Raw genomic sequence first — 26,718 nt, 5'->3', positions numbered from 1 at the left:
ATTATGTCATGCTAACGTTAATTTTTTTTTTAGATCTCAACCCTTCTCATTTGTTGGTGTTATTTCAAGAAAAGAGCAGTAAACTTTATAAATAAGAAATACAAAGGGTTTAAATTATTTTTGAAACTCAGAAAAAAGGCAATACATATACTAAAACTTAAGTACAACTTTAAACAAAACAAAACATAATTACCTTTATTTCAAAACAATTAATCTTGACAATTTAATAACACATGAGAAAGAGATGTCATCCTAAATTAATAACATCAGCGGTTTTACGATGAAACTACAAGTATCTGTATAATAAAATGGCTGAACTATTTCATACTCTCTTGTCTCTCAACTGAACCTGCTGAACCTCGGTTAGGTTACGTCAGTAGTATGGCTTTATCCAGGTTCTCAATGGGAATGCATCATATTCAATCATAAGGTGTGGTGTGAACTTCTTATCGCCGGGCAGTGGGTGTTTTCCTCAATCAAAGTCCTTAGTTCAGAATAGTTGAATAGTTGAGAGTCGGGCGCACTTCCATTAGCACCAACACTGACCCATACGAAATTGTAGTCTGCGTCGTCGAGGGCGAGTAGTTTGATTGAGAAAAAACCTTTGTAGTTGCAGTACAGGGTACCAGAGTCCTGTGTGCACTTTATCCTCACGTGCTTGCCATCCAGTGCTCCTCCACATGCATGAGGAAAGTTCCATTTGGCTTGTAAGTCATCGGCAAGCTATTGCCACTGTTCGGATGTCCCGACGGCTGGCGTCACCTCTTCTAAGTACTTATATATTACAGCTTCCAATACTTTTGGAATGAACAAGCTAATGGTGTTTTTAGTCACTCGAAATGAATACATGAGCTCTGCATAAAAAGCGCCATTTGTGAGATAGCGAAGGGTGACAGCCAATTTCATTCCAGGCTCTAAAGCTTCTCTGAAATATATAAAAGTTGAAAATTTATAAATGTCATTCCTGCAATGATATTATAATTTTAATTCGCTTTCATTCGGATGAAATTTTCAATCATGCATAAACATGTCTATTTATCTAAAATTGGTGTTATGACTAATGTATTTCATTTGGTGTGAAGTACGGTTTAAAAACTCCGATAACATATCAGCGTCCACTCTGAGGAGGATTTTATAACCATTGGGTTCCTCTCTGTTGAGTTCCTGCAACTGTCTTTCATATTGCCTGTTCATATGCGCCCGTTGCTGTCTACGCCCTCTTGTTCGTCTTCTACGCTCCCTTCAAGCTTTGTCACAGCCATTAACCTGTCTCTCTGGAGCTCTAACCACCTTGCCCACAAATGCAACTGCTCTTTTTCCATGTAGATATTTTAAATGTATGATTTTACCTTCCGTGAACTACTGACTGATAACCAAGTTAATCGAAAATGTGTCCATCGGACACAGATAATGCCTCCGCTTACACATAACGTTATAAAGAGGCATTACTCAAGAACGGTAAAAGTGACGCCACCCAAATTCGAGCTTGATCTGTGTTTTATAGTTATAAGCATTGTGTATAAGTTTCATAATATTTGGTTGAGGCAAACTAGAGTTAGAGAACGGAAACTAATTCTTGGGACGTACATACGTACGGACAAGGGAAACACTTAATGCCCCTTCTGCTGCGGCGGGGCATAAAAAAATTCAGACGTTTTTATATTGATAATTGTACATACCCGACCGATTCCCGACTATCTCTACGACCCCTTTACGATCAGGTCGATCTGGTCTGGTCGAGATCGGGCTGAGATCGAGTATAGTTGAGTTGGTCTAGCTAGTCGAGTAAAGATCGTGTAGAGGTCGTGAATTGGTCGAAATAATCGAATATGTCTTCAATTAGTGGTCGGGTTGGAGTCGTGATGGAGTCACTAAGGAGTCGTGAATGGTCGAGTTATAGTCGTGTTCAGTCGGAGTTATAGCGTTCGGGTAGAAGTCGTAAACAGGCCCGATCAAGAATTTGGTTACGCTTGGTCGTGAGAATTGAGGAAATCGGGATCATCGAGTTGATCTGATCGGCAGTGTGAACCTAGCTTAAACCACTATACAATTTATATACTATGAAAGCTATTCTGCATGAATTAAATTACAATGCAAAAACATTTTCAAATATCATCATCATAGCTTTTTTTAAAAGCTATCACTTGTGGTCAATTGATTTTGAAACCTTTGCATAGTTTACATGTTAAAGTGTGTGATTGGGTCAGTTTAAGGGGAACCACTTATGACAAGTCAATGATATTTGGTATGCAATTGTATAAGCATTGACACATCTCATTTCCATGGAAATTATTTTGCCCGCCCCCCTCAGTCATGGTCTATTGAATTTGAAACTTTTGCATGTTACAGTTTGTGATTATGTCAGTTTAAGAGGAACTACTTATGATAAGTCAATAATATTTCGTATGCAGTTGTTTTCGCATTGGCATATCTTATATCTCCGAAAACAATTGACCCTTTTCCTTCAGTTATTGTTCATTGACTTTGAGTATTTTGCATAATTTACTTGTTAAAAAGTATTGAGTTTTTAATTTCAACATTTCCATTTTACTATCAAATTATATTCAGGCAAGACATATCTATGTGTCAAAAGTTTATTTACTGTAACATGGCTGTTTGAATTTTCTGATTCATTTCCATGATTAATAGCTATCAAAGAAGCAAATTTGAAGTTTATCAATGCCAAACTCCTGGACGGATTTTTCAATTTTTGTGTATTTTCTTTAACTAATATTATTGTTAGGGGTGTTAGATTGATAAACTCTTCACAGTGAGCCACATTTGTGTTTTTTAATACAAGCTTTTATTCATGCTAATTTTATGCATATGTTTGTTTGTAGGTTTTATACAATTGTGCCTCTCTGAGACCGTTTATTGTCATATAAAACTATTTTCTGCTTGTACTCAAAGCTATCTGTATTAGATTTACTTGTTAGATGATAGCCATACATGGTTTGGTAAAAGGATTATTTGCGCTCTTTTCGCCTCGAAAGAATTATTCTGATTAAAGCCTTACCGGGGATTTAGATTGAGGACTGATAAAGCAAGCTAATATATTACATGACCAATCGTTCGATAGCTCAATGCAAATATGGATACTTATCTTATCACATTAAGTCTGACTGATAAAAATATAAACAAATTCACACATGTATCATGGAATGAGGTCAGTACTTCCGACATACATATAGAAGGGAAAAAAACAATTGAAATGTTACTTTAAGAGGTAAGAAAGCTTTGTTATTATTACTTGGGATTTGTAAATCGCTTAAAAGATGGTTTTAACATGAGCATTTGGAAGCACATTACACACAACAGTGTGAGTTGGCAGTTCTTTGTCTAAACTGCAAAGTAAGTTGGTCACTTTTGCACTTATTAACACGTCTCTTTAACCCATCGAACGTCTTTAAAACATTTCGAACGTCTCTGTAACCCACCAAACGTCTCTGTGACCCACCGAACGTCTCTGCAACCCATTGAACGTCCCTGCTACCCATTGAACGTCTCTATAACCCATCGAACTTCTTTAAAACATTCACAACGTCTCTGGAACCCACCGAACGTCTCTGTAACCCATTGAACGTCTCTGTAACCCACCGAAAGTCTCTGTAACCCACCGAACGTCTCTATAACCAATCGAACGTCTCTATAACATATCGAACGTCTCTGTAACCCACCGAACGTCTCGATAACCTAGTATATCGAACGTCTCTGTAACCCACCAAACGTCTCTATATCGAACGTCTCTGTAACCCACCGAAAATCTCTATAACCCACCGAACGTCTTTTTAACTCATCGAAGGATTTATAGGATTTTATAAATCGAGAAAACACAGTGGGTTAGAAATAAAAATTCACGAGGAGCTAAACTAATCTTGGAAAATGGATCAAAAATTGAAAGCCCACAAAATCTGCTACGAAAATAAATGAATTATACAGGATGCGTAGGTTTGTCGGTTATTATTTTTTCTTTTTCTTAGTTTTGTTTATCTTTTCTGTAATTCTTCTATCTATTTATTGTATCTCAATGGTGGGTGATTTCTTTAGCAAACGCCAAAGAAAGGACTGCAAGATCAAAACATATCAATTAAAAAACTTTTAAGATGGCAAAGAGGTATGGTCAATTTCCACTGTATTTGTTTCGCTCAAGGGATCAATATTAGTAAGTTGCTTAAACATACCGTGGAATTATAATATTAAACGGTCTATATCATGTATATGATATACTAAATGAATTTTAAAACAATTTTACATACCTAAATAAAATCAAAGTGTTATTCGGCGTTACATGTTGCTTCTGAAGACAATATTGCAAATTTTATCATTTTTCTACATTTTTGCTGGGACTATTATACAAGTGATTTTTGGGATAGATACTTTTAAAATCGATCAAAATTTGAGTTTTGGGTAATTAGGCAATTAGGCAATTATAATATGGACAAATGTTCGGTCAAAATGCTGTTTAAACCTTACAGTAGTAACAGTACACATTGAATCTATGATATTGTAAAGTAAGATTCAAGGACTTTTTGAAAATGGCCCAAGTGCGACATGAATTGAGGGGAAATGGGCCCTACCTCTTCGGTTTAAAAAAGGAAACTATTATATGTTACTATAAATGGTTTACAAACGTTTGAAAAGAAAACAATGTGGTTCTTAGTTTAGTTTACTCTTGAAACTTAGTTTGGAAAATAGAATGCCTAATTAGGTATATAGACTACTACAAAAGTATACTAACTAATGTTTTTAAAAAGTGTTAGAAATATAAAGTCGAAATGTTTACAAAATTTCTGAAGTTGTAAAATCAAATTCTGTGAAAATGGAAATTTTTTAATTTTCCTTTTTGACACAACTAAAAATCTACATTTTCAACCCAAAAATGACGCAATATTTGTGGAAATTAAAGTCGCATGTATCTTTATACTTGTAAACAACGAATACGACTGTGATATTAATTTTCTTAACCGTTTTTTTAATGATCAAGTCAATTCAAAGTTGATGCATCTCAGACTTTTGATTTGGTGACTTTTTTGGATGACACCCACATTTTTGGCACTAAGACGAAAGTTTCTCTGTAAATCGTAGCTTATATTTAAGGTATGCCTAAAATATATTAGAGTTTTTTTCAAATGATATAAAAAACAAGAAATTATGAAACTTACTACTATGCATCGAAAGAGGTGGTGCGTTATTTTAGTCGCTGAGTATAGAATAAATATTTGTCTCACTACGTTTTCATTCCTGTTACCTTTGTGCGTATAAACACATGGCTTGTATAACGACTTTGTCTTGTATGAAAGGAATTTTTGAGAAGTTGATGCACAAAGGAAAAAAATATCCATATTAAATATTTTCCCATAACGAGGTCCAATTTGTTAGCCGGCATGACCTAAAAACGACTAATCAAAGAATTCAACTTTATATATGTTGTATACATGTTATCATTTTGTACAAATTATAATTTGAACCAAAAAATTGTACACATTATAATTTGACTTTGTACAAATTGTGATTTCTACAAAAAGTGCTTGTACAAATTACAATTTGTACAAAATTTGACTAAAATTCACTTATAACTTGTACAATAATTTAAACTATGGATTTTGTCATAAAAACATTGATACACACTATAGAATTTTTATTCAATGACCACACAATAAACCTTATTTACAAAATACAAAAATACCCAGATGGAGCCAGGAAATGTAATTGTTACATGTATGCCAGTTTATTCTAATAGTACAATCAAAATTGGCCCTTGTGACAATTCTGACAGACTAATAAAAATTGGCATAGTGAAAATTCTGATAGTATAATAGAAATTGGCCCCAGTGATAATTCTGATAGTATAAGAGAAATTGGCCCGAGTGACAATCAGGATGACACTGACGTTGAAACACCAAGCATACATGCCAGGATTCATGCGCTGTCTGGCCAACAGATCCAAGCCGAATACGAAACGGAAATAATAAGAATTTGCTGTGGGGGATAATGTCATAATACCAATTCCTCAGTGTAATCGTTCCCCAGCTGATCCTCGAAATATCTTAGTTGAAATTATTGAATCTGTAGAATGTGATCGCATTGGAACAGCTATAGGAATTTTAACAGGATATTTGTCGAGAAAAGAAATTGAAGCTGTTGAAGACACATCTTTATTTGCAGCAACAGCTCCTGAGCTTCAATTTTCGCTACGTGAAGCAGTTAAAAAGCTTTCAAAAACTGATGGTCAGGGATTTCTTTCATGTAAATGCAAAGGAGGGAGCATCACTTCTAAATGTAAATGTAAAAAGCAAAATTGTTGTGCATTTCTGATTCCATAATTCAATCACATGCTCAAACAAATGATAAAGAACTATTTTTGTATTTTGTAAATAAGGTTTATTGTGTGGTCATTGATTAAAAATTCTTTAGTGTGTATCAATGCATTTTTTATAACAAAATCCATATCATAAATTATTATACAAGTTATAAGTGAATTTTAGTCAAATTTTGTACATATTGTAATTTGTACAAGCACTTTTTGTACAAATTACAATTTGTACAAAGTCAAAATACAAATTATAATGTGTACAATTTTTTTGTACACATTATAATTTGTACAAAATGATAACTTGTACACAACATATATAACTAATATAGGACAATGGTGTTGATTAAAAATTACACCATTCCAGGCCCTTTTGTTTTCCACATAATTAATATTGCCAATAATTAACAAGTTCCGGGTCGATTCCGATACCAATCCCAATAGAACCTGTTACCCGTTACATAATCTGTACGTTCCGCCTCTGTCAGGCGCACCACCAAACGGTGTATTTGGGATTAGATCATAATCACACCTGAACTTCGTCATTATACAGGGATTGACACTTTGACCAAAAAAATATATCTACAAGTAGTTTCCGGTTGTAGTAAGAAATCCAGGATGGGTTCAAACAGAAAGATTTTGAAAGCAAAGAAAACTGTGCACCTTACAATCAGCATGACTTTGTTAAATGCCAATACGAATACTAAAAATCTAGACTGAAAATAAGGCGTACATCCTTTATTTCAGTCACGAACCCGCGTTGTCGCGGGTGTGTTCTAGTATTATATACATTTAACTAAACACATTTCAAATTAACAAAAAAACAAGACATCAACTCGTTCATGTCTGGCAAAAAGATAAATAGTTGATAAGATAAAAAAAATAAATACATGTAGTTGAGAACAGAAAAAAAAAATAAATAAGTGTAGTTAGTAACAGAAAAAAATAAAAGAGAAGAAACTTACGTTTAGAACTCGATTATCTTTTTCTCAAGCAAAACTAACCATGCATAGGCAATGGTGTCAAGTATGAGATAGCACACATTTACAACTACGATCCATTTTGTTTTTACATGTTTCCTCACCAGGAAAACATAGTAAATTTTAAACATTGTTATCACCATTTCCGGATTTTTCATAAGCCCTGTTATGATAACACAACTTGTTAAGTTTTATATTGTTAAGACGTCACTTCAATAGGAAAAATCCTGTAAGATGGAGTCGACAGGTCGGGTTTTTTTTTTTTTTTTTTTTTTACATCTGTTTAAGGAATGACTGTAATATTTTTTCTGTCTATGAAGAAATAACATCAAAAATGTGGTTCAGCGGGTTATTTAAAAGTTTGCACCACATGTTTTAGGTTATTTCGAATAGACAGAAAAAAATAATACAGTCATTCCTTATAATTTAATTCTAAAAAGGCGTAAATCATGATAAAAACGTTGATGACGTCACGGTCACATGACAGAATTATGTCTATGAGCTGATAGACAAAACACTTTCAGCCAATCAGAAGACGTGTTACATCCAAAATTAAATTATTACAAAATACGGTCAATCACCTTCTTAAACATTTTTTTCTACTTTATAAAAATACAAATGAAAAACTATTTAAAAGAGAATTTAACAGCCTGATTTATGTACAAAACAATAAAAAAAATATGATATACAGCAACAAACGACAACTACTGAATTGCAGGCTCCTGACTTGGGACTGTACAGAATGTGGCGGGGTTAAGCATGTTTCAGGGCGCACTACCATCCCCCTGGACTGGGACAGTGGTGTAACATACACAGACGTTACACACGTTATTGCGTAAATTCCGTGAAATCAACCAGTCCACACTAATACACAGCTTTTCTATAAAATCAAAACAGTCAAGCTATATAAAATTATGTCCATAGACTAGGCAGGTGTTACTAATTCTAAAAAATCAACAAATTGTTTTATAATTTTTTACAATAGTCTAAAATAAGGACAAAAATATTGGCAAAACGTCAAAAATATGCGTGTCAGACGTAACAGACTATACGCATAATATCTTTTATAGGGGTGTTTCTGCTCTCCGAAACAGTGTAAAATCCCCGAAAATTCGCATGAATGATATGCATCATATATTATAGGGTTATTGCATGAATATTGTCCCGAGTAGAATTTTATATTGCACGAGCTTGCGAGTGCAATATATGTTCTACGAGGGACAATATTCTCCAATATTCATGCAATAATCCTATTATTGTATAGCAATATAACATTTGAAAGTAAAAATTGGTTTAAACTAAGATTTTGTCGTTGATGACGTCATAAATTTTGAAGATTTATTGCACTAGTGCAATATTAGAATTTATTGCACGCTAGCTTTTGGTTACTTTCTGTGGGAAATATTATATTGCTATGCAATAAAAAGTATTACGTCATTATGGAATTTGCGTTGATGCTATGGCAAAGATGATTTTTTGCAAAAATAAATAGTCTTCACCATGATCAGATTTCGGAAATATGGAAGTTATCGAAATTTATAGGTTTTTAAAATATAGGATAATATGAAATTTCGTCTTCATAAATTATGCTCACAATAGTACATAGATGGACCATTTCAAAACACACCACAAATAAAAATACAACGGCTTCTGGCAAATGTCTTGCAAGAATGTCCAATGTCGAATTTTGCCGCATTTTACAATAGACTGTCAATTGCGACGTCATTTATTAAACATTTCGATTTGTTGCATACAAAATAGTGTTTTTGCGTAATTGTACTATAATCCTACAATACAGTTACATACTTTTCGATAATTTGCGTAGTCAAAACGAATTCGTTTTTAAGCAAATCCAATGTCTTGCAAGTTTGTCCACTTAACGATTTTCTTACGTTTTCAACGTTGTCGATTTCGGACGCTATGTATGTCTTTTAAAATTAAACCGAAATGTTTGTTTGTATTGGTGTTTTGGTGTTTAACGCAAATTTTAGCGCCCTTGGTTGTATCATATCGGACAGTTTTCTATGGTAGAGGAGGTCGGAAAACCTTGGTTGTGATATAAATTGAAAACCGTCAAACAGACTCGCAAAATATAATAAATAATATCCACAAATTTTGTTACAAATCTTCTTGTCTGACCCTTATCGTGTTACAATTGTGATAACTGATTTAATGGAGCAATATACGATGAATATAACTATTTTTTTCTGGCAATCGTTTAATTTTCTAATTTAATTGTTCCTTATTAAAAAAAAGTAAAGTGTACTTTGTAAGTAAGACTCGTTTAGCTTGTAATTCTCCGCACACTTTTTTTTTATTAAAGGAAAATGTATGTTTCCTCCTTTTCATCGGATTTAAATGGAGAAAGATTCATGTTATTACTTTCTATGTCATTTGGTCTCTGGTAGAGAGTTGTCTCATTGGCACTCATACCACATATTCTTTTTTTATATATACCCTATTATCTTACCAAAATACATTTATTGTGTTGTTTGTTGCTTTCGTAATTTCAGGGGGAAGTATTTCATGCATATTCAGTACAAATACGGCATTGTAGTCCATGTGGAAGGATACAATTAATTATGTGTAATTGGCTAGCACTTAATAACTTAAATATGTTGATGAAGTGTATCCTTGATTTATTAATAACAAATTTTATTTTCTTTGTTTTAAAAATTTCAGTGTATATTTTATCAGAAATAATTGTTACTTTGCATCCCATCTCAATCTTGCCTTGCTTCCATACATCCATCCAGTGTTGTCTTTTTTTATGCTTTTAATCTTTTTGTATCTGATTTTACAATATAAAAATAAGAAGATGTGGTATGATTGCCAATGAGACAACTCTCCACAAGAGACCAAATGACACAAAAATTATTAACTATAGTGCACCGTACGGCCTTCAACAATGAGCAAAGCCCATACCGCATAGTCAGTCAGCTATATAAGCTTAGTTTCAAAAGAGTTTAATGTTCTAACTCCCTCAAGCAAAATGTCTTCAAAAGCATTTGGCTGGTCTTTATAGGTCCGTTTTGGTCATAATTTTATAACTCTTCGCGTACTCAGGCAATCAGATCATACAACATCTCCCTATTTTATATCTATCCATCTTTGGCTTCAATGTTTTTAGTTTGAGCATTCTTGGTAATAGGTAAATCAAGAAAAGCGTTCCGAACGTATACAATTTATTAAATGTTATTTTTATTTACTTGATATAAGAGTCAAAATTATTTGTGTCTCTAAATTATAAAATAATAGTTGTAATGAATTACTTTGCTCATCATGGTCACTTTTGGAATAAAAATATCTCTATCTTTGTACGTATTTTGTATTTGCTATTCGGTTTATTGTGCCTAGACATAACGATTTCAGTGGTTAAAGCGAACGGTGATTTATAATTTTACACATTTGACGTAGACCAGGCATTTTTTTATTTATTAACATTTACCATTCAGGAAATATGGTTTATTTCTATTTGATAAAATTTATAGTTCATCGCAGAGTAAACACTTGATTTGATTAAATATGTAATTGAAACGTTTCGATCTCATGAAACATTTGAAATTTAAGGATTTATTTCAACAATGCACATATAAATCAATTTTATGTAAATAGATATGAAATATACAAATTAAACAAACAAAGTCATCATGGTCTCGCGAATCACAATCTCCTAATAAAAGATAAAAGAAACACGAACACACAACAACAGAGTAAACTTAAAACTTTAGTGATTGGTGTTTTCCTCGTCTGCTGAGTAATACAAAATTTAGTGGTTAGTTTCCCCCCGTCTGTTCAGTAATACAAACTTTAGTGGTTAGTTTTTTCCCCGTCTGCTGAGTAATACAAAACAAAGAGGTAGTGCCAGTTTCCCTTGTAATTATTTAACTCGCAGTGTAAAAATGTTAAAACCTTCTTGATTTAATATAAATAGCCCCTAATATTTATTTACACATTTTTCAATAAATTCTACATATGCTGTAAAATTAAAATGGCATTCAGTGCTACATATTGCTATTAAATACAATATATTTTCGGATTGAAGGCTGACGAAAATGTAATTGTTTCGTTTGTTTTCTGATATGTTGTACGATTTCTTTTAAATTGCATTAAATATTTATTTGATATTAGTCGTTATTCAGTATTTAGAAGATATAACATTTTTTTTAACCATTCTTTGCTTGTAAGCACAAAAATGCTGAAAGTGTTTCACGTTTTTGTTTGATTTCTCTTCGTTTGAAATTTTATGTACCTGATGAAAATGTATACATTTCTTTACATACAGGTGTAAATTTGTTGAAATTTTCTTCTCTATGAGTTATTCCGTCATTAAAACAAAAGAACTGTATCAACTACATGTTTATCTATGTTAAGCTTTGCATGCTGTAATACTGTGGAGAGGTGAATCGTTTCAGAATAACGAATGTAAATTCTTAAATTATTATTAAATAATTCTTTATTGCAAAACAAACAAAAAACAATTTTGGTTATAGCAATACAGACACAAGACAAACATAAGAAAAACGCAGCAATAATAATAAACATGTTAAAGAACAGTTATTGGTCTCCTTTCCTCAGTTCTAATGACTTTTTAATAAAAGAAACAACTACTTTTATATCATTGGGTATTGATGGATTTAGTATAATCGCGAGTTTATCAGTTAAGTTAAGTGTATTAAATTTGACATATTTTTAGATATAATATTTCAAAAAAGGTGTCTCTTTTATTTTTATTAATTTTACAGTTAAAGAAAAAATGGAATTAATCATCGAAGATATTACATATTTTACATTTTCTTTCATTTCTTGGTATTTTTGTATATCTTCCAGTTTCTATTAAAAGACAATGATCGCTTATTCTAAATTTGTTTAACATTTTTCTTGTTTCTTTGTTTGGGTGAGGTAGGTAGTATCCATTTGGTTATCTATATTAGATTTCAGAAATTTATATAGATACATTTTATTATTTTCATTCAGGTTGTTTATTTTATCATTAATAAGAGTTTGATAATAGTTAATGGAACATTTTTTTAATTGGGGTTATAACTTTTTAGTCTGTTTTAAAGTTTTAGTGTCTGTTGATGTGGTTTATAAGTGTTTCTCGTTTCTCGTTTTTTATATAGATTAAACCGTTGGTTTTCCTGTATGAATGGTTTTACACTAGTCATTTTGGGGCCCTGTATAGCTTGCTGTTCGGTGTGAGCTAATGCTCCGTGTTGAAGGCCGTACTTTGACCTATAATGGTTTACTTTTAAAAAATTGGGACTTTGATAGAGAGTTGTCTCATTGGAACTCATAACCGCATCTTCTTATATATATCTTCAATAGGTTTGATGTCAATATTTATTTCTTGTGACACATTTTTTGCAAAAGTATACCAATAGTATGTTCCTTCAGTATTTAATTTTTTGATTAGGTTAAATGATTATTTAGAAGTGGGTTGATTTTCATTATTTAATCTAGATAGGTACACCATGGTTTGGGTTTTTATAAAAGTTTCTTATTGCAGAAGTCCTAGTTCATTTCTAACAGCTAGATTTGTTGAGCTTCTTTTTGTTCCCAGTGCTTGTTTAACAAAATGCAGCTGGTTTTTTTTTCTAAAATATTTTATCAATAAAATGTTTGACGTCTGGTGTTTAGTTATTTTTGTTAGCTCGCAGTTAAGCTCTATAAAATTGATTATAAGTGTCCATATAACATATAACATATTCCACTATTATATGTTAGTATAGGTTTAATCAGTGTATCAAAAAGGTTGCAGGACACTCTCACAGGAAGTTGTCCAAAACCTGACGAGTAAGTAAAGAGAAAAGAATATTAAGAAACATTCTCATAACATGTTCAGCTATTTTATTTAAGTTCAAAACATCCACAAAGATAGCGGAATAATCGTCTGAGATGATATGCTTGGGGTCCGAAAATACATGGGTTATTAATAACGAATTAATTATAGAACTTAGCAATGGTCAAAACTATTAAAGTTCAAAGGTAAAGCAAACATTATTTCTCGCTATCAGGTCGCTAGCAGAACAGCCGCATGTAATAAAGCGCAAAGATGATAAAATGTATCCGTGAAGAATACAAAAGCTTATACGTCAAGACAGAGAGGTAACCAAAGCATATCCCATATAAAGATATGTATAAAAAATATAAAAATATGAACACGATTCACCCGGTTAAAGAAAGTTGATGAAAAGTTGTGATTAAGCACGTGGATACTTGGTATTCAATTAGGATCAGGAAATATTCCCACGTCTTAATCATGCTCTACCCAACCCAGATATAGTGGAGTTTTTTTACCCATATTTAGACATATCGTGTCTTTTGAGTCTTTTATTTTACCTCTTTCTTAATTACCGTTTTCATGACATTTGTACATATATTGTCTCAAGTATGAACTATAATATCTTTGCTCATTGTACTGATATATAAAATACACGGTTAATTGATTTCAATCATATATACAGTTTATCAGATTTTTGCATACATATCTCATAGTGTGCGGACCTACGTAATACGTATGACTTCGGATTCGGTCTTTCATACATTGGATTTTGGACATTGGTTTTCGACCTTTTTTCATTGCATTTTAAATATAGCTGTAGTGACTGTATTTTGACCAGAGTTTAACTCGTTTATTTTTCCAAAGAAAGACAATTTGTGATAATTCTATATCAATTTTACAACTTATTCTACAGTAATTTCTTTGATTTCGATGACAATATTTAAGGTCACATATCCTAATATTTCTGTTTATTTATTCATAATAAATCCATAACTCCGGCTTTATCTAGATTACGTTGGGCAGTCGGCAAATATAATATAAGTTAAATATCAGATATTATTGAAAATATTGAGATTTATGACCGGGATACGTGTCATTGAGACTACATCAGTAAATTGTGTAGTAAAATAAATACGTTTGCATATCTCTAAGTACCATTTATGACGAAATATATAAAAAAAGACCCTTCCTACCCTTTTATTTCAAAGAATCTGTTAAAATGTCAACGTATATTTGTTCCGCCTAACAGAAGTTTAACGGGAAACTTTGTTATGAAAACTGTCATAATATCTGTTCCTGTTGGAACAGATATTATATACCCTTTATTCCATATGTAATATTTGTTCCAGTGGAAAAATATTACAGAATATTTCTTCCAATTGGATCTTAAATAATGAAGGAACTTTTGCTTCGTGGCAAAATAGCTAGACAGTATGATTTAAATATACTAACAATAAATAATATACAATTTAGTGAGGTACATTTATTATTCAACTTTGCGCATGACACGATCAGTCACATATGATGATTTTATCACTAGAGAAATATTTTATAAAGAAACCAGTAGATTAAGTATGCAAGAGGCATCGTGGTCCAGGAATAGTAATAGTAGGAACCCTGTATCGCAAGAGCTTGTTCAATTTGACCCGGGCCACAGAAGTATTCAATCAGTAGTCCAGCTGACTACTAGAAATTTGTTCACTTTCTACAATGTGGTAACGTAGGTAAAATCTTTAGTAAAATTCTTTACATTAGTTAACAAAAAAGATTTTCTTGTTTTCATTATCTGTGTGGTTTGGCACCCACTAAGAGCAGTATTGGTATTTGCAATACTGACTACATTTAAATAAAAAACCCACAGTATTCCTAAGTTTCTGATATATGGCTTAGTGTAAAAGGAAACATTAAGAATGCTGAACTTGTCTCTGTGTAATTTATTTTGGAAATACATGATCCTTGCGTATGCTACACTCAGTCTTTAACTCTTTATTATGAAGTTCCCCGTTTGGGACAAATACACTTTGTAGCTGAGCATTTTTCTCTGCTTCTATTGTTTACAAATCATTTAATATTTAGTAAGTTTTTATCGTCTTTTAATCTCATAATTTGCATAGTAACTCCCTCTACTGGTAGTTCTACCTACCGATTGTTTGATATAGTAAAATACACTGCAATTTGCTACGACAGAAATGATACATAGTTTCTTGAACGCAAAAAAACAATAGCTGGAATGTAAAATGTACAATACTCGAGAACGAGGAACCAAGAAAGGCTGGACAATACTATTTCTTCTCAATTTTCTAAGGTACTTTCATGTCTATAAAAATCACACACGTGTAATCAACTGTGATTTTTTTATTGAATTTCGAATATCGTTTTCTAATTTGAGTACTATCTACTGTCGTCTAGTTTTTCCTCATATCAACTTTACTGTGTTTCCAAGTGAGAATCATATTTAATTCTTTAATCATTAACTGTATGTGGGATACGTTTGTGTGGTATCAATTAAAAGAACATTAATTGTCCCCCGCGCACCGCGTTGAGGGGGCCATAGAAATACCGGGCGTCCGTCCGTCCGGTCTTGTTAGCGCTCTTACGTGTACAGTTCTTGCCAGAATTTTTATAAAACTTATATCATAGGTTTATATCAGCAATATCTTGGACAAGTTCGAAAATCAGTGCCGATCATTTATTTTTAAAAGCGTTATGCCCTTGGAAACATTAATGATATGGAAAATTGCATTGTTAGCGCTCTCATGTGTACAATTCTTGCCAGATTTTTATGAAACTTATACCATAGGTTTATATCAGCAATATCTTGGACGAGTTAGAAAATCAGTGCCGATCAATTATTTTTAAAAGAGTTATGCCCCTCGGAAACATTAATTATATCGAAAATTGCATCGTTAGCGCTCTCATGCGTACAATTCTTGCCAGATTTGTATGAAACTTATATCATAGGTTTATTTCAGCAATGTCTTTGACGAGTTCGAAAATCAGTGCCGATCAATTATTTTTAAAAGAGTTATGTCCCTTGGAAACATTAAAATTGGGAAAATTGCATTGTGAGCACTCTCATGTGTACAATTCTTGCCAGAATTTTATGAAACTTAAATCGTAGGTTTATATTAGCAATGTCTTTGATAAGTTTGAAAATCAGTGACGATCAATAATTTCTAAAAGAGTTATGCCCTTGGAAATATTAAAAATTAATTATATGAAAAATTGCCTTATAAGCGCTCTAATGTGTACAATTCTTGCCAGATTTTAATGAAATTTATATTATAGGTTTATATTATCAATGTCTTTGACGAGTTAAAAAATCAGTGCCGATCAATTATTTGTAAAAGAGTTATGCCCCTTGGAAATATTGGTTATATGGAAAACTGCATTGTCAGCGTTCTCATGTGTACAAATATTGCCAGAATTTTATGAAACTTATATCATAGGTTTATATCACCAATGTCTTTGACACTTTTGAAAATAAGTGTTGATCACCTCTTTGAAATATTAATTATAATGGAAATCATATTGCATTTGCTCTGAAGCCTTCATTTCCCTTAGATATTAATAAAAAGTTTTAAAGTACAAAAAAAAGTGTTTTTTTAGTTATTGCCCTTGTACCTTGGATAGATAAAATATGTGCAACGCGGGGGAAATTGGAACCCTGTTCTTTTATTTATTATGAATTATATAAGTTATATTGGTGTAATCAGGGGCAAAATTTTATTTATCCCGGGGTGAACAAGGGTGGGGTGTTATTTTTTTACACCGGGGTAATTAACCAATCAGATTGCAGCATTTTTGCTGCATAAGTAATAAACGCTGTTATCATATACTAAGAGTAAATAACTTATAATTTTTACAGTATGATAATAGCATTAAATTTACGTGAATTCCATATTTTCCGAAATGGTGATTAGCGGGCTGATATGAAAAATTTATCACATGTGACAATCCTTAGAACCCTTAAACCTAAAATGTCTTCCATTCTAAATTATTGTTACCAAAATTTGATTCGAATCTGCTTACAGAACACGATAAGTATCCTGAATTTAAATCAGTTAAACGAAAAAAGAAAAAGAAAAAAGAAAAGAGAAAATATCAATATCAAAAATATAAAGATTAAGGTTAAATCCACATAATTTTCACAACAGGGGCATTTTCAAAACGTCTTTCAAACTTTAATAAAATTCACAGTACTCAAATTCATGTTGTTGCAATGAGAATCTAAAATACTGTGACGAAGAAATATAAAACGAATTTTAAATTGGCTCAGCAATGCAATTTTGATAGATTTTGAGCATTAATAAATGAGTTGTTAGAAAACAAAATGATGTTGGAAGTAAAGGGATAAGTTTTCTCTGAAATATGTTCGAATGCCGTTTAGTTCCGGATGTCAACCCGATGCTAATTTTTACAAAAATATCTGAAATATGCAGTTCCCTCAGTTCTTTCCTCTGGCTTGTATATTCAGAATGGATTTACAAAATTTGAAAATCAGGATACTACAGTTGCCACTTATATATAACTGCTTGCAAATTATGACTCAGGAAAATTTGATTCTAATATCTAGAATTATATATAAAAAAGAATCAAAGAGTAAATGAAATTATCATTTATCAAAAATTCCGAGAAAGAATCGATAATGCTATTTATTCTTATGGAATGGAATTAAGAAAAGAAAAAAATTGTGTGGATGAATACCGGATGTTATGTTAAGAAAGTTTTTGATGAAATTAACTGAAACTATTAAAAGTAAGATACTTTTACATTTAAGACCACATGCTGGATTTGCACAATGTGAAAAGACGGACAAAAGTGACAGTAAGATTAAAAGAAATCCCATTTCAAACATGGGCTTTGCCGTAGGACAACGGATGGGTTCATCAACTGGTTGAAATTTACATATAAAATTGAGAATGGAAATGGGAAATGTGTCAAAGAGACAACAACCCGACCAAAGAGCAGAAAACAGCCCAAGGCCACCAATGGGTCATCAACACAGCGAGAAAATCCCGCACTCCGAAACATATAAATGAACTAAAATTAAAAAAAAACATACAAGACTAACAAAGGCCAGAGGCAATACACTACAATATATAAAAAAGCTTTATTAAAAATCCGACAAGTTTATAACACAGACAACACAAGCTCTACTGAGCTTTTAAACCATATTGACAAACCTAAAAAGACATAAGTGATATACATATATAATACATGACATACACATAATCATGCAAAATATTAATCATAAACTGGACACAAACATACCAAGGTTAAACAGCTAAGCACTTCCAAAAATGAAATAAATAAAATAGATGTTATGAGCATGCAACGTAGTGACATGTTCTGTCACTCCATGAGTTTATTGGGTTTCCAAATTGTAAAAAAAGACGTTAATTAAGTCAGGCATGTGTATAACTTCATAAAAATACAGCGATAAATAGCAGTGTTTTTCAAGCTTTAAGGAGTAACATTTCCCTATATTTCTGATGTGTTAGACATGAATATCATTACTAAAAGCCACAGCAAGGCCTTATTCGCCCGAATGTAGACAGGCTATATATAGCTAATTGAGCAACGAGGCACAAAATATATAACATTAAAAGCTTATTTCTCCTTTAACTGACTCAGTTTTTATGACGATCCTTTTTTAAATTTCCATTAGAATTCGGTATTTTTGTTATATTTTTTAAGGAGCTATCTGAACATTTTAGTTTTATTAGAAAGGAAGACGGGGCATTTTTGCCCTGTCAGATTTTGGTTTTAACGATGCAAGACAGTTAATGCATTATACCCTTTTGTTCTACTTTAAGACATGGCGGTCATGTTTGTTGACTCACCAGAATAAAAAAAAACACAAATTTTAAACTACATACTATAGGGTCATTCAGCCTATTTATTAATTGAAATTTGTTTCAGCAGTTTTAGAGAAGATCTTTAAAAAAAAATTTACGACTGACACGAGAATTAGTAAAAAAATCGTAGTTTAAGGGCAACTTTTCCTTCAAGAGTCATTCATTGTTTTCAGTTGTTTGACATATATGTAGATCTTGTAATGCTGGTTATTTTTGCCATAATTAATTATACATTTCTTCTTTCATTTTTTTTAGATAATAGGCAAAAACATGAAAATTAGCTAAACATTGTCATGTATGTGCAATAACTCCTTTAATGAGAGTCATCTGGTAATTTTGATGACATTAGGAAGTAGAGAGAAATTGACATTTTGATCACTTTTGGTTTGTCATATTTCTCTATCTAATATTGTTTACAAGATAAAGACAATACAGTCCAAGCACTAGTATTGTGTACGTTAATCTAGTTCCAGCAATTTGTTTTTATATTTAAACGGCGAAACAGCACAAATTACTGCGCTTTCCAAACTTTCCTTACTTTCAAAATAAACGTTTAATTTACTATGGAGAAAAGGTTCAAAAATCAATTGTCATCTATTAAAAACACAACATAGATAAACATATATTTCGCTCAACAAGTCAACAGGGCAAGAAGTCAGCTGGTCAAAAGGGCACACATTAAATAGTATAATGTTAACTAGTTTCAAGTCTACAAACAAAAAAATTGGTCAACAATTGAGTAGATATGTTAGGAAGTCGACAGGTCACATAATTTCTCAATTTTAACATGCTGGTATATCAGAAATGCGACAGGACAGGAGACTATAACATTGTCTTGACAAGCAGATCAACTGTTACAGGTCGAGAATCTAGTTGTCAATTGTTTATCTAGTCGACATATAAGCAAGAGGGTGGGTCAAGATGTTAGAAGGTCGACAGGTAATTAGCTAAAATGTTAAATAGTCGACAGGTCAACAGGACAAATATCTTTTTTTTAAATAATTCATTATAAGATTTTACAATTGTTTGGAAACAGTTCAAAGAATCAAAACGACAACAATTGTACAGGTCGACATGGCATCAAGTCGACAGGTTGACATTTCGATAGGACAAATCTCAATAATTTTATAGATCAATTCGTTTCATGTTTTTATTTCGCAACCCTAAACATAACCCTAACGCCAACCTTTTCCACACACCTCACCCTTTACCCTTACCATGTTGTAGCCCTCACCCTTATCCTTAACGTAAGCCTAACCCTGATCATAACCCTAACCTTAACCATAAACCTTAACCCTACTAAGCTTAAACCAAAACCGTTACCCTAACCTAAATCTTATCCGTAATCAAAACCCTTTACCCAAACCCAAGCCATTTCCCATACCCTGACTATTACCCTAACAGTAGATCCATAACGTAACTGTAAACCTAAACCTTACCCCTGACCTTATATATATTAACTAAATATTAGTAGGCCAGTTAACCTGTCGATCTGCTGACCTGTCAACCATTTAACCTGTCGACCTGTTAAATCGTCTACTTAACAACCTGCCTAACTTTAATCTTATAAAGAACGAATCACTCAATAACTTTACTTTAATTCAAAATAGAAAGAAAAATCCATGCTTTTTATATGCAATTTAATTAGCTGAATTGTGTCTTTAGTCATTTACAAGATACCCATCTTGTAAACGTGTTTTCTGAACCCATACTAAAAATATACTAAAAATGACGTGTATTTACTATTTACTATCAATTCTTAGGTTACTATCCACAGCTGTCACTGATAATATATATAGAGAGGCTCATCGTAAATACATTATTTCTAGTATATATACATTTGTGTAAATATATCACAGAAAAACGCGAAAGTAATTGAAAAAAAAAACAAACAAAAAAAATAAAACGGATTTTAGAAACACAAGGGATTGGGTTAAAAAGAGTTGTCCTGTCCCTAAGTACAGTTAATTCCAAGTTAATAACTTAATATTAGCTATAACATAGATGAAGTGATATACCCAACACATTCACTGTCAGTTGAAATACATTAAAACACATTTTGATATAATTTATTCTAGCAAATTAATAGTTTTATCAAGGCAGACCATAAAAATTAATAACTGATTACCTTCTCCTCGAAAATTATGATTATTTGTTGATTTCGACTTTAAATGTCAATATTAGATATAATGCATCTGAAATAACGTTTTATTTCGGAGTATAAATTAGGCACAACTGAAAGGGTGAAAGAGCTGATTGATACCCTAAAAAAACCACTCGAAGCGAAGCCGAGGTTGGCGGCATTGTTTTGAGAGTAGTAATCTGCTTTATCGCAATATCCAATATTTGTTATTCAAACTACAATATTGAAATTTTTTTATTATTAGTTTTCAAATTATTAATTTTTGCTATGCCCGTTTTTTTTTTATTGATAAAGACTAAAGGGTGGCATACTATAAATTTGTGCAGCCGAGCTATTTGTAACTCTAAAACGTTCCCTTTGTATTGAGAAAAAAAAAAAAAAAAAAAAAATCCTTCCCCCCCCCCCCCCTCAAAAAAAAAAAAAAACAAATAAAAAACAAACCCAACACAAATCAAACAAACAAAAAAGTTAAATTTCAACATGTAGTGTAATAATTTATAATATTCAACTGCAGATTGATTGTACTTACATTATCTTACAGAGAGATCAAAACATGATGAAGAAGAAGATTTTCCGTCCTACGATCATTATATCCATCCTACTTGTTATATTTCTTACATTGGTGACTAGGAAGGTTGGTAGATCGAAAATGGTCACACAGTTGTTACCATTTAATCAGTCAAACTTAGAACCAAAGAAACAGGTAGCCTCGGACAATTCTCAGGATTCATGGAAAAACACAAAAAGTAAGGAACCATATCAGGATCTATGGACAAATACAAATAGAAGTCTCACTGTTGTAACAGCATTTTTCAATCTCGGGAAATTTCCGAAAGGTTCAGTTTCAAATATCCGAACACCGGAGTCATATAAAGTTTGGATGTCTGCGTACAAATATCTTAAAAATCCATTGATAATTTATACAGATTCCAAAAAGTTTGCCGATTTTTTTACAGAACAACGAAACAATTCAGCTTTTACCACACAAATAATACTGTTCTCTAGAGATGACCTATGGTCATTCCACATCAAACCACAAATAGCCAAGCTTTATTCCAAACCGGGATACCCAAAGCACTATCCGAATACATACATATCGGATTACACATGTATGACCCATTCAAAGCTGACTCTAGTTGCAAAAGCAATTAATTCAAAACTACTGGCATCAGACTACTATTCCTGGCTAGACTTAGGCTATTTCCGTGATATTTCTAGTCGTAAAAAATATTTCTATTTAGAAGTTCCTACTGATTTTGACAATTCCAAAGTTGGTGTCACTCAAGTATATAATGTACCTTTAAAGAAAGTTTCAGCAAGATCTATCATACTCGGAAATAAGAATTGGATAGGTGGTGGACTATTTTTAGGAAAACCAGACGTTTTAAAAAAGTTTGAATCTCAATATAAAGATAGAGTTTTGTATTATTTGTCACAGGAACTGATGAACGTAGAACAACATATTTTATATTCAATGTACACAGCTGAGGAGAGAAAGAAAAATCCCATTACCGTCGAAGTTCAATCATACCTACCAGGGAAACAAAAAGTTCTATCCGGTGATCCATGGTTTTATTTAGGATTTTTAATGTATAATGAAAACATCAACGCGTCATATCGGTCGTAAATAAACCAAATATCGTGGTATCTCTAGGGAAGTGTTGCTTCGTGCATAACCATCCCAGATCAAATGTTGTTGCTTGATAAATTAAATCAACACTATAGTAAACAGATGGAAGATATAGTGTATTCCATTTTGTTTTGGATGATTGTTACCAAAATTTCATTCGAATCTGCTAACAGTACATAATAAAATTCCTGTGGGTGTCGTTTGTTGCTGGATAACATATTTGTTTTTCGTTTATTGTTTTGTGCATAAATCAGGCCGTTAGTTTTCTTGATTGGATTGTTTTACATTTGTCATTTCGGGGCCTTTTATAGCTTACTATGCGGTAGGGGTTTTGCTCATTGTTGAAGGTCGTAAGGTGACCTATAGTTGTTAACTTCTATGCCATTTGGTGTCTGGTGGATAGTTTTCCAATTGGCAATCATACCACGTCTTCTTATTGTTATATACAATGAATTGCTTTGTGTTTATTGCTTATAGTTTGGGTGCTTTTGCGTGCTTCGTATCGATCTATAGCCATTTGCACCTGATTTTTACAGTTAGTTCTTATGTTGTGCTGTTACAAATGCACACCACTGGGCCAGGTTAGAGGAGGGATGAATGCTTACAAACATGTTTTATCAACCACATATTTTATATGCCTGTCTGAAGTCAGGAGCCTGTAATTCCGAGGTTGTCGTCGGTAAATGTCTGTCAAGTTTTTTTTCTCGTTTGAATTGTTTTCCATTTTTCTAGTCTGGGTTTTTATAGCGAACTATATGGTTTGGGTTTTCTCATTGCTAAAGGCTGTACGGTGACCAATAATTGCTATAATGATTTACTTTGACTTGGATGGAGAGTTGTCTCATTGGCACTCATACCACATCTTCTTATATCTATATACATCTACGTCATTTGAACTCTGGTGGATAGTTGTTTCATTGGCAATCATACCAGTCCGGGATGCGGTTCGATAAAATTGCTCCCCTTGTTTATTTCGCTCTCCTGTCAAATCATGTAATTTCGCTGCCTCCAATGGTAGACGCGACAGCGATGGGTGTCGTCAGGACATGTACGATTAAAGGAATCAGTTAGGAATTAGACGATCCCAATTGGTATAGGTGAGTTGTTTAATAGTTGTTGCTTTAGGATAAATGCATGTTTTAAATTAATTCATAATCAGGAATAGTGGGAAGGGAAAGAAACGTGTTGCTACGAGAACCCGGAAACCGATGGTAGAAATTTTTTTTTAAATCTTGAGACGATCGTTCTGAGTGTGCCAACTACACATTCAAACATGTACACAACCACAGTATCCCCTATATATCTAATGTGTTTTCATAATTATGTGATATAGGGCAAAAAAAGGTAGCAGTTTTTTGTGTCTTGTTGTTAAGCATTTCCAGGGGAGATAATGTTATTTTTTACGGTGTGTTTGATAGGTTTGTTACACTGTAACATTATATAATACACACTCATAAAGTTGCTTAAAAGCGCCTCTCACACACAATTAACTCAATTTCAATTATTCTATTTACCGGGTTATTGTAGTCCTATAATATAAGATTTCAAAGGTTCTTATAATTTACATTCAACGTTTTTTATCGGATTATTTTTTACTATCAATGTTGAACGGTTGATAGTAAAAAAAATTCCGATAAAAACGTGGAATGTAAATGATATGAACCTTCGAAGTCTTATATATATAGTCCTATAATATAAGACTTCTGAGGTTCATATCATTTACATCCAACGTTTTTATCGGATTTTTTTTTACTATCAATGTTGAACCGTTCAACCGTTCCACATTGATAGTAAAAATAAAATCCGATAAAAAACGTTGAATGTTAATGATATGAACCGGTTCAACATTGATAGTAAAAAAAAATCCGATAAAAACGTTGAATGTAAATGATATGAACCTCCGAAGTCTTATATTATAGGAACTACCGTTTATTAGTTCTTTATCCTAACTAAATGTTTTTTTGGTGTATATTACAAAAAAGGGGGCGCTTTAAAAACACCGAAATACCTTAACAATCCTACAATACCTGTTTACAGAATAAGAGAGATATTTAACCTACCTTTTTCTCACATATTGTTAGATATGTTGAAAATATACCCAAATGTTAAGTACGTATATCCATCCCCTATTCAGTTCTTTAGTTAAACAGGCAGCTCTGAAGAATATGCAATAACCTAACATTGATAATTTAGCTAACAATGAATTCAGTACATTTTTCCAACAAGTAAAGACCAATGAAAACATTTGATATGATTTGAAAACATGGTCAATTAAGTAGGATCTTGTGGTTTCGTAGACATTAATGATAATTCAACATTTTCAATTTATATTTTCCTTTATTTCATATACTAGTATATATCATTAACATGTATATATTTTGTGATACATCTGATGTATAAATCAAGTGTCAGTTCCGGGGACGAGTCCTGTTTTCAGATCCGTTTGTATGGGGAACATGTGGTTGGAACCCCCGCTTTAATTGCTTGTTTGATTTTTTTTGCAGTGTCGAAAAGGATGATAGACAGTAGTTTTATCAAGAAGTTATGGAGATTGTTTCCGAAAAGATTCCTTAATATAACCGTGTATAAGAGACTAATGAGCCTCGTCTAGTGCAAGCAACTGACATGCCCTACCTGTTAGGCTGACAGAAAAGCCCCCATTTTGAAATCACGTTTAAATGTTGTGTTTTATATATCTGACAGTCAGATGTCTTGGAATTATTCTGAAGAACAAATGCCGACCAAAGGCATGGAACAAAGAGGAGAGGTTTTAAAAGGTCAGATGCTAGTCTGAGATTACAATTTGAACTATAGAAAGTAATATATAAAGATATGTAGGAGAAATAATCTATATGAATAAATTATCCCACAATAGGAACTGACTTTTTCATACAGAATTTGTCAAATTTATCCATAACAGAAGGGATGTTAATGTATTCTTCATATATTTGTAATACTGATGGTAATTCAGATGCACAGTTGACTTTCTTCTGCTTCATATATTTATAACACAAGCTATATTTTTTTGTGATATAATTCCTGAGATGATATAGCAGTGCCATTGGTTTCCCCTTTCTCTTTGTTCAAAGAACTTGATCATCTGAACTCGGTTTTTTTTTAAATTGGAGCCCTGTTCAAGAACAGTTAAAAGAACATATGCTTAATTTTCGTTATCTTTTTAAGACCAGCATCAAAATAAATTTTAAATAAAACAGGCTATACATTCTATAAAATATGCCAGTCAACCGGAAATGTTAACACCCAAAAAAAGGTCTTTAGTATATTCATTTTTCAACTTACAAAATAAGTCAAAGGTTTAAGCATCCCCAACTTTACCATGTGACTTGAATTTTTGATTTGTCAATATCAAGCAAACTGTCGATGTTTTCCAAAACATGATAATAGTTTCGTTTTTATTATTAACAGCAAAGGACTTACTCTTGTATAAAACTGTAACAGATTATCAGACTGTCTACAAGTACAATTTTTATCCAAGCCGCTGTTCTTTTAAGCACCGTGTTAGCGACGGCTTGGTTGATTGTAAGTGTTCGGTGCAGAGACTGAAATATTTGTCTTTAAATAATCAGACTTGAGACAATAACATGGAGGTAAGTATGTGTAAGGACAACGTTTTCAAGATTGGTTTGAACAGTGCGAAGGTCGTCTTGGAATGTAGAAAAAAGATAATGAAAGTCTTTGTGCTGGTTATTTACATAAGGGAACGACCATTTAACTTCAAAAGGTTAAAAAGGGGGAGGAATAAGATTTAATAAAAAATAAAAAAAAAATCGTCTGATCCCCAATTCGATGGAAAAAATATTGTTGTCAGGCAAAATTGATGATAAAAAAAAAATATGAATTCTGATTTCTCCATACCTTATAGTGTTAAATTTTGAAAAAAAAATATTTGATTGATGGAGGCGGGAAAAAAAATGTTCCGAGTTCAGACAAGAAAACCATACCCCCCTTTGAAGTTAAATGGTTGCTTCCTTGTTGAGGGATTGTTTCC

General features: G+C 32.4%; 1 protein-coding gene and 1 long non-coding RNA gene across 2 annotated transcripts; one reads left to right on the top strand and one right to left on the bottom strand.

Moving 5' to 3' along the window:
- Window positions 1-181: 181 nt before the first annotated feature.
- LOC127737869 (uncharacterized) lies at window positions 182-7,389 on the bottom strand. Its single transcript, XR_007999837.1, has 2 exons — window positions 7,276-7,389; window positions 182-925 (listed from the first exon to the last, which is right to left on the bottom strand). It is a non-coding gene; the product is annotated as an uncharacterized LOC127737869 (long non-coding RNA).
- Window positions 3,150-22,732, top strand: LOC127737867 (uncharacterized). Its single transcript, XM_052248817.1, has 2 exons — window positions 3,150-3,226; window positions 21,621-22,732. The coding sequence occupies exon 2, from the start codon at window positions 21,633-21,635 to the stop codon at window positions 22,704-22,706; it is 1,074 nt and encodes a 357-aa protein (XP_052104777.1). The 5' UTR covers window positions 3,150-3,226; window positions 21,621-21,632; the 3' UTR covers window positions 22,707-22,732.
- The last annotated feature ends 3,986 nt before the right edge of the window (window positions 22,733-26,718 follow it).

Source organism: Mytilus californianus, unplaced genomic scaffold, assembly GCF_021869535.1.
Source record: "Mytilus californianus isolate M0D057914Y unplaced genomic scaffold, xbMytCali1.0.p SCAF_4, whole genome shotgun sequence".
NCBI classification, from domain to species: Eukaryota; Metazoa; Mollusca; class Bivalvia; order Mytilida; family Mytilidae; genus Mytilus; species Mytilus californianus.
The sequence above is the reverse complement of the archived record's forward strand: the minus strand, read 5'-3'. Positions and strand labels throughout refer to the sequence as shown.